Source organism: Lagopus leucura, unplaced genomic scaffold, assembly GCF_019238085.1.
Source record: "Lagopus leucura isolate 7727_CA_CO unplaced genomic scaffold, USGS_WTPT01 Super-Scaffold_1, whole genome shotgun sequence".
NCBI lineage: Eukaryota > Metazoa > Chordata > Aves > Galliformes > Phasianidae > Lagopus > Lagopus leucura.
Window position 1 is genome coordinate 13,797,294 of NW_024962250.1, and position 9,626 is coordinate 13,806,919.

General features: G+C 35.9%; 2 protein-coding genes across 6 annotated transcripts in view; one reads left to right on the top strand and one right to left on the bottom strand.

Annotated features, from left to right (window-relative positions):
* Positions 1-6,087, top strand: part of RASGRP1 (RAS guanyl releasing protein 1) — a 40,128-nt gene extending 34,041 nt beyond the window's left edge. For 3 of the 5 annotated variants that reach the window (XR_006177796.1, XR_006177801.1, XR_006177800.1), the window contains 2 exons: positions 2,084-2,596; positions 5,053-6,087. Coding sequence is in view for 1 of the 5 variants with exons in the window: in XM_042865340.1 (XP_042721274.1) it covers positions 2,084-2,218 (135 nt within the window). In the remaining 4 variants the exon portion in view is untranslated. Of the gene's footprint in view, positions 1-2,083; positions 3,784-5,052 lie in introns of those variants that run through there. The other 2 variants (XR_006177799.1, XM_042865340.1) reach the window with 2 other exon arrangements.
* Positions 6,088-6,468: 381 nt separating this feature from the next.
* The window catches only part of FAM98B (family with sequence similarity 98 member B), a 13,733-nt gene continuing 10,575 nt past the window's right edge, over positions 6,469-9,626 (bottom strand). The window contains exon 8 of the mRNA XM_042870028.1: positions 6,469-9,626. This exon is cut by the window's right edge and continues 225 nt beyond it. Within this exon, the coding sequence (XP_042725962.1) occupies positions 9,423-9,626 (204 nt within the window). The 3' untranslated portion in view covers positions 6,469-9,422.

The window sequence follows — 9,626 nt, forward strand, 5'->3', positions numbered from 1 at the left end:
TACTGTAAAGAGCGTGAGGATGTGGCTGGGTGGGAAGATGTCATTCTGTCACTGTTTTCAAGTATAATTAATTGCCAGAACAATCCGTGAGGGACATAATGAATTCTTAGTCTCTTTACCTCCAGCAATGCTTCACTTCAAATAGAAATTTAAGTAGTAGTATAGGGCTTAGGGAATGTGTTCCGAAGACTTTACTATGATTATATTGATCCCTGTCTTCCTTAGAAGTGACAAGGAAGTCTGTGACCACAGTCCGACTGCTTAGAAAAAGGTATTACTCCATAAAACGAGTTATATTTAAGGAATTGTCTTCCACACATGTAATACAAGACTGGGAATGCTGAATAAGCGTTTTAACATGTTTGACAGTCTTCTATTTATGTACAGCATAATGTTGAAAACAGATAAACACTTCCTTAACAAAAATACTTGTAGCTAAAGATAATGACTTCTAATACAAATTTAAAACAGCAATGTTAGACAAAACCAGAAATTCACAGCACTTTAGAGAACGCAGAAGAAAAAACATTCAGGGAGATGCACATGAGTTAAATAAAGAATTGTAAATCTCACAGTTTTAACATCTTTAGTTAAAAAATAAACATTCTTTACATGAATATCTCAATCTACTTTGGAAACAACTGTTCTAGATAATGCATGGGGTAGTTGCCTGTATTCATTTCCTCATGGATTACAATGCTGGCAAATCAGCTCAGTGCACTAGCATCAAATTTTCTACAATACAGTATAATCTGTTATACACTGTATGGCTTCATTTCTCCTATATAATGAAACAATGTACTAAACCAGTCTAGAACAATTTGATTGAAGCTCCTTATTTGGCTTGAAATAATAAGCAACAGGAATATACCAAAGCTTCTAAAAGGAAGAGCTTTGAAAGGGTAGTAAGATGCTCCTAATACTTAGAAGGATTTCTTTTAAGAAAGAAGATTTTGCATAATTTAAATTCTAAGAGCCATATAAATACTTGCAGATTTGCATATTCTTAAAGGAAATCAGAACAAAACAGGGTGAAATAATCATATCTCCATCAAGTTGCTCACTGTTTATTCATCTACTTGAAATTTTGATTTTCAGTGTCATGTCTAAATTCCAGCCCAGTAAGATCAATAAGCAGTGACTACTGCTGAATATGAAAAGCAGCAAAGCTATGTCTTGACACCTATCTTATATTTGTATTCCTGGTTACTTAATTACTCATGGCATGGTCTCATTTTGGATTAACATGCTATAAAAATAAGTTTGTCCTAATCTAACCGTTGTGAATATTTTTAACAGCTTCCACAAAATTTTAACATGACCCATCTTAAAAGAAACAGTGAAACTGACATTTTCCTCCCAGGAGCCAGACCACTATCTTGAGTATCTTCATGTGCTCAAAACATTAGCTTCATTTAATTCCATCTTGGATTTTGAATACCTCACTAGATATTTCTGTAGCTCAGGTTCAGAATAGTCTATTTATTGTATTTGCCTTTAAAATTCACAGTCCACACTTTTCAGTTTTGCATTCACAGAGCACATGTGATCTGTATTTTTTTTTTTTAACTGCTATAGCATGTAGTAGACAGTCCCTAAATCACTAATCTGTGCCTAGACAGCCCCTAAAGCACTAATCCGTGCCATACTGTAAGCAAACAAAATGACAGTCACATTCCCATTGAGTTTTCTGGACTTATTACTGTCCAGAGACAGATAGATACTGTCTTAGAGACAGATAAGAAGAGAACTATAAGAATTCGTTAAGATAAAATTATTTTCAGTGCATAGTCCCTACATATTATCTTTCAGCATTTTGGTTTTGAAAAAAAAGTTATGTAGGTAAACATCTAGGCATGTTGCCCTCTCCACTCCCCCACCTCACCCCCCAAGAAAAACAAAACAAATATCACTTTCGTAGCCCTGAATTTCTTTCCAGTTTAGAAAGCAGTCAAATAACATGCTGCTCCCTGCTGCTAAGAGCTACACCAACTGATCTTTATGCCAGTCAACCTACATGCACAACCAGACAATCCTGAAACAAATGTAAAATCAAATACCATTATTTTTTTTGTTTCCTTAGGAAAGAAATATTCTAAAGGCAGACAATGAAGGTTTAAAGATGCAACTGGAGCAGGCACATAAAACAATTGAATCTCTTACGATTCAGAGAAAAAATCATGTTATTGACAATCTACAACACAAAGACTGCTCCTAGCAGATGAGGGGAAGCTTCTTCTGGAAGAACGTAAGACTGAAGGGAACAACTGTGAAAAAGCTGCTTTACCGAGTGAACCGGAAAGACACTCCAAAAGATTTTAAAACAGAAATACTCTCTTTATTCTATACATTTCCCTACTGAAAACACACTCCCAAGTCTATAAATGAATTCCTTCAATTTAAGGTATGTTAGCATCATCTGCACAATGAACACAGTATCTTCTGGGATTGTATTTGAAAGGAGTGGCACTGTTCCTGAAGCTTATGTACGTGATGACCATGTGGATTCTACAGTGACTTGGCTGCACATCTCACGCTACAAGTGCTCTAAGTAGCTACTCATAAGACTGTCACTTCAAATTTGGCCCAAATTCAGGTTTGTAGAAACAAACGCACAATAGAGATAAGCATTTAAGTAAATCTGTATTCCATTAAGAGAGAGAGTTCTTTCTCATTGTGGCTGAAACCAATTAAAAACATTACATAGACAGTCATCTTTATTTCTAGAGTTTAGCATATTGAATATTAATGCAAGTACTTAAGCTGATTTTTAGACTTTGTTATGGCATACTGACAAAAGTTTTAAAACTTCATTAAGGTAAAACATGAGACTAGAGAGACTAGAGAGACTAGAGAGACTAGAGAGACTAGAGAGACTAGAGAGACTAGAGAGACTAGAGAGACTAGAGAGAGTGAATTCAGCTTCCATTTCAGTGTTCCAGTTTACAGCTTGGAATACTACTCATGGGGCTTAAGGGATAGCTTGCTGTCCCTGTACTGTAGATAACACAGGGATAACATTGACTATTTTTTTTAATGTCAAAGTGCATACCAGTGTTGTAACTTCTGAGTCGTATCTTAAGGACCATATTATGAAGGAAACTGCATAGCAATCTCAATGCAATGGATATTGTATTCCAGTTTCTAACATCTTATGGTTCTAACCAGGATTTATTCAGTTTCCCTCATAGATTTCATACGCACTTTAGGTGAAGAGTCAAGGTGACTGTGCTCTTACGTGTGTAGATTTTGTACAGTGAAAGGTGCTAGGAAGGTAATGTAGTTTTCTTAGAACTACAAGGTGTACATACTGTTAGGAGATGACAAATCCGTCTTTCAAGTTACTGGTGAATCTTTTAGTCATAAGAGCCAATCTTAAAATTTATTTGCATTTCACAATAATTCTTAGAATTGTATAAAACTCACTTGCTTTTATAAAAAATGGATGGCATCGAGCATTTAAACAGCAGAAGCTGAAATTAACATATCTATTTACAACATACTTTCGTGCTCCAGCAGAGGGGTTGGACTAGATGATCTTTTGAGCTCCCTTCCAATCCCTGACATTCTGTACTTCTGTAATATACTTAGTGCTCTTCAAAACTTGCAAATTAGTTTACAAAGTCCATGACAGATTCAATTTTTAGTTGACCCCTTACTACAGCATGTGTGCTTCGTGTTCAGTGGCTTAGATGTATGCTCTGTTTCCAGCTTACAGTCATTAATTGTCAAGCATATTAATACTTTATTTATTTTTTTTAAAGTCAATCTGAAACTACTTACAAATCTGGTAAGTTTGGTTCTAAGTTCCTGGTTAGAACTTGAGTTGTGTCTGCATCCATGACTAAATAAAGACAAATATAGGGAGAGAGTAGTAGTAATAGTAGTATTAGACTTTCTGTTATCTTACTGTAAATAAATATGATCTGTGAAGAATTTAAATGCATATGACAAATCTAGCTGTTGTGAAGATTGTGAAACTTTTGTTCCTCATACACTAAACCTGAATTATTAACAGTTAACATGAAATTGCACTTTGATCAGTGAAGCAGCCAGAATGGCTCTCAGACCATATTTGCACATTTGCTTTGCCAATTTTCTGTGATCTTCTTGATTTTTGTCCTCTCTGCAGGACTACAGTGAGAAGTATTTCTAATACACACTTAGCAGATAAAAAGTCTGTTTCTACAACAATTAAAAGGAACAGCATGAATGTTGGAAATGTTTCAATGTATTTGGAAAATACCTTAGAAGAGCAGCAAAATTTGGCAAATCTTGTGCATCTAAGGAAACTCTGCTTGCTGATGGTTTCAATTCTAACAGAATTTCTGTATGTGTGTGTGTATGCATACATATATACACACACACTTTGCCTATTCTAGGAGGGTGGAAGAGGGAGAAAATTAACGAATCAGTATTTGGAAAGTTCCCTAATGCCAACACTGACTCAAAGGTTACTGTGTTAGTAACATTGAGTACTTAATGCTTAAAATCAAGTCAAGACTGTAGACTTGTACAGTCTAAAATTAAAACTTACTTTTCTGTCACCCTGTTCCTATAAACAGAATGATTTAGACCCAATCTGTTTGCAGGATCATCTTGCAGAACCCATACATGATACTTCATGTACGCTGAAAACTTACTGCTTCAGATGAATTTGTTGATACCTGAAAAATTTCAAAGCTCTCCAATTACCTTCAAGGTGTTTGCCCAAAGCCTCTTGCAGTGTTTTGTTGTTGTTGTTGTTGCTTTGCTTTGGTGGTAATCCCTTGTTATTACTTTGCAACTTCCTTTTTGCTGCATGAAATAATAGTGTTAATAGCAAATACTGACTATACAAGGATACTGATAAAACTGACAAAGCTACTGAGCAAAAATCACCCACATCTCTGTTGATCTTACTGCTACTTTATGCTAGGAAAAATGATATAATGACAGTACTAAGTGCCGTTTAGAGGACTCATCAGCAAGCACTGGTACTGAACACCTTTTAACTCTTATCTTGTCACAGTTAACACAAATGAAAAGCACTCACCTTTATTCTTTCTCCAGGCTCAGCTGTGTTTCATATACGTACAGAAAGGAAGAAAAAATGAAATGTTCATACCCCAACTACTGTTTATTTTCTAAGTATGAATTCTGATCCTTAAAAGATGAAAGTAAGTAGACTGAATGATCTAACAATGAAAAGGCCAGAGCTAATGTTAATACTGAAGACCACTGCCTTTAAAATAGCTTACATAAACTTTTGAAAATACAAAACAATATTACCTTTTGGAATTCTTTGTTACAGTAGCAATCTGTTATCCTGTGGGAACTGATCTCTACTCCATTTTTGTTTCAGTGCTACTAATGAAGATTGAAAAAGTGTACAGACTGTAAACATTTATATAAAGTGTAAGAAATCAGTTTAATATTTATAATAGAAAAAAAAATGTTAAAATTGTACTTTGCCTCTGAGTTTGTATCTAAAAGAAAGAAAACTTAACAACATATATTCATTTTCCTCGAGTCTATCATTTGGGACACTTCTGCAGGACTGACCTGGTATATGTGAGTCTCAAGTCTACATTTACATTCTTGAGCCTGAGGACACCAAGAGAACTTGGGAAGCTGGGCATTTTCAGATTACTTTTTCAGAATTTAGTGGCTGAGACAATACAGACACTGTTTTGCCATTACACTGTTCAAGGTATTCCCAAGCACAGTTCTTCATTAGCATTATCTCTTGCTTTTGTTAAGAACATTCATTCACAAAAAGATGTTACAGCATGATAGGTAAGCTTAAACAAGGCTTCTGCAATTTCTACTAGGGCTCGTACACAGGCAGCGTCACGTCATCCTGAACCTTTGCTATTCTTTACCTTACTGCAGAACTCAAAACACTGTATCTCATGCCTGTTTTTATGTCAGGTAGTGAACATCAAAATATCTGAGGGAAGGGAGGGAAGAAGAAGAGGGTGCTAACTACTGAAAAACACCATTCCTACTTACAGGCAAATCTGCTCTCCCAACTTTGCACATACAGAGCAAGGTGTGTTTTGCCTCAGAATTATAGAAGTGGAAAAAAAAAAAAAAAAAAAAAAAGGAAACCTCCAATTATTACTTCAGTTCACTACTTGTGAAGTTTTTCCTTAATTTACATAAAGACAAAAGTAATGATCACATAAACATATGCATTTTTCTTTTTGTATTAAGATAAATTTTAACTGAGTGTCCTTCAATGGAGACGGATTCCTTAGTAACTCCAGATAACGTAATCAGGATATATTTGGGACCTCTCCTGTCTGGTGAACTTTTCCTGGATTGTTATTGACTGCCTTCTCTACTTTTGTCAAAATTTGTTATTTTTCCATGATCATGAAAAGCACGTTTCATCATTATTTCAAATCACCAGCAGGAAATCTTCCTTGCAAGCACAGGAGATATGAACAGAGAATCAAAATCACACTAGACAAGTGATGCAAATAACTTCAAATACAGTACTTTATTCCTCAGTGTTTACAGCTGTTAACAAAACCATGTCCCTTCAGTCCTGACACAAAAGTTGTCTTCTTCAATTCTTGATCAACCAAAACAATTCACTGAATTTGAATAAACACAGAAATAATCATAGACATATAAAACAGCTTTTTTCTTACAACAGAATTTTTGAAAATACTTTTTTCAAGACTGAAACAGAAGGGTTGGAGGTTTAAATCAATTGTTTTAATGGCATTATTGCATCTTCTGACAAAATAAGAACATATATTCTGACAACAGAGAAGACCGAGAAAGGGATACCTCTATGAAACGTGGTGGTGCTTACTTTGCTTTTCTACTACTGGCTTCACACTTCAGAATTACTCAAGAAAATATGAAATGGCTCAAATAATAAAAAAAAAGACAACAAAGTATCTTCCATAAAACTTCAACTTATTCAAAGTTTTGTCTTTTGCGATGTCTACATAAAAAATAATTGGGAAACAGTACTGGAATAATTTAACTGTTAGAACTGGATGGGGGCACAAATCTCATCTACTTTACTCTGAACTATTCTGTTACAAACAGCACAAACTGACAAGGTAAAAGCACTGAGGCACATACACAATTACTACAGTTCTACCAGCCCTACAGGTCAACTAACCCAGTGCATCTTCACATCTTAAGACTGATGAAATCTTTATGCACAGGTACACACACCACTTGAATTTCCTAGCCTACATCCTTGGTGAAACTGAACTCTTGACTGCTGTTCGTATGTTACTTGTAGCAAAAATAACAGCATAGGATTAGCAAAGAGAATTTTAAATTAAGGCTTTGTTTGTTAAAAACTGTTCTCCCTCTTCCCTTGCTGACCAATGCTTGTCACCTCCATGGCCAGCAGTCTCACTCGAAATGTCATTTGTGAGCTACCTCTATTAGCACTATGTGAAAATCAGTCTCTAAAGAAAGAAAATGAGTATTATGCTTCCACTTGAAATTCCTCTCCACAATGGCAGCAGAGGCTGACAACAGAAATGACTGTAGAAACAAAGTGATAATGACACCGCTAGAAGGGGGGTGAACTTAAGCCAGCAGAGTACTTCATTATATTGAGTTCACATTCAAGTCAACATGTACAAGCAATGAAGTCTCCCACTCTCTTTTCTTAGAAGCCTACCAGAACTGTAAAGTATGCTCAAGGCTGTACCAATCACACCATAAAGCAGCATTCTTAGTCAATAAGCATACAGAAAAATCACAAGAAGGAAAGTTCTAAAGTTCATCTAGACTAAAATTTCAAATCAAGGTGTTGGTAGTAGCTAATTAATAAAATCTGACACATGTTTTTAAACAACATGCTGGAAAATGACTTAATTTTAAACAGAGCTCTATGTTCCTGCATAGATCTGCCTCTGCAATTGAGGGCATGATGCATGTGTCCCTGAAGACAGGGTAACAACTTAAAACCATGCCAACACAGACACCAACAGCAAGTTTGTGGGGAAAAAAAAAAACAAAAACTCATAACTGTGGTACATAAAAGCAAATTCAAATCTTAAAATTCAACTGCAGATAAATCTAAGCTACATATTTCTTGAAAGCGCTTCAAGGTTTCTGTCAAGAGATGTGCCCAGCTTTATCAGATGCCTTCCAGAATCTCTGAAGTATCATGACCCTGATAAATACTATCATGAATACATACTTGGGCATCATCTCTCTGTTTTACCTCTACTCACAAATGGCATCACAACAGAGGAGGGACCTAAAGAAGCTAGATAACAGACATAATTTTTAGCTGACAGCCCTGAACTTAATCTATTTTAACAAATCTATTTACAGCCATGTTTATACAAAACCCACTTCCTCATCTAGATGCTCTTTTACTAGAGTAACACTATCTGCAAAGGATAAGGTATTCATGCATATTGAGACAGCGTATCTTTCAGGTTATCAGACCAATTGGGTAACAGAATAGAAAAGCAAAGTCTTCGAATGCTATATTGGAACTTTTTCCAGGAACCTCAGTGGGGAGCAGCAACTGCTGCATGAGATAACTTATCAGCTGGCAGTTGCCAGTTGCCAAATACAGAGAGTAGGAAGGAGGAAAAAAAGAAATAGCCCGCTCTTTCTCAGGCAACTGAGCTTTGTTGACCTTTATTTTTAAAGGCTGATGCAGAAAGAGTATATAAATGAACTCCTACTGGACATGATAGTAGTAGAAAATGCTTTTATGAAACACCAATAATAAGAAAAGCAAGTAAAGTAAAAAATAAACATCAAAAGTCGCCATGATTCAGGTTTTGTGGTACATGCTCTGACCTTCAACTAATCTCCGATATATTTATGAACGCACAAAGCCACCTAATTTTACTAGTATCTGTAGAGAACTAATTGAGAATATTACTTTTATGTGAAGTTCTGAAAGAATAGGAAAGCTCATTGAATAATTCTGACCAAAGCCTTAAGTGACAACTTGAAATTGAAGTTCTTCAATATGTTGAATGTGAAAACTGGATAAAGAAAAAAGCACAAAAGCAGCATTCTGGACTTTCAGAAGCATCTCCCTCAAGTTCTTAGGTCTGACTTTTTAATTACTTTTTTTTTTGTATCCAGCTTTTGGAGCAGAATTCATGTGCAACATGCAATAATTAGAGAGGCCTGAACATCATCTTTATTCTGTTTCTTTAAAAAGGTTTTTATTCAGTTTTCTGAGACTTATTTTAAATAAATGAACATAATAAAAAAAAGCCACAACCAGTACGAAAAGCAAGGACTCTAGTCATGATATTTTAATATAAAAAGTTCTGTTCGGTTAACTAAAAGAATTCAATGACAACATCAGTTGGTCGAATGCAATGATTCACATGGTCATACTTAAATCTAATCTAAACCAAAGGTACCATATCTAAATTCCTGACACCAGTAAACACCACCACTATATTTCATCTGTTACTCTTTCAGTATCTCCGGTATCCTCCACCTCCTCTTCCACCATACGGATCTCCATAACCTCCTCTGCCACCATAACCACCCCTGCCACCATAGTCCCCCCTGCCACCTTGGAAACCACCTCCACCTCTTCCACCACCTCTGAAACCCCCACCCCCAAAACCACCCCCACCTCCAAAGCCACCCCCACCTCCAAAGCCACCCCCACCTCC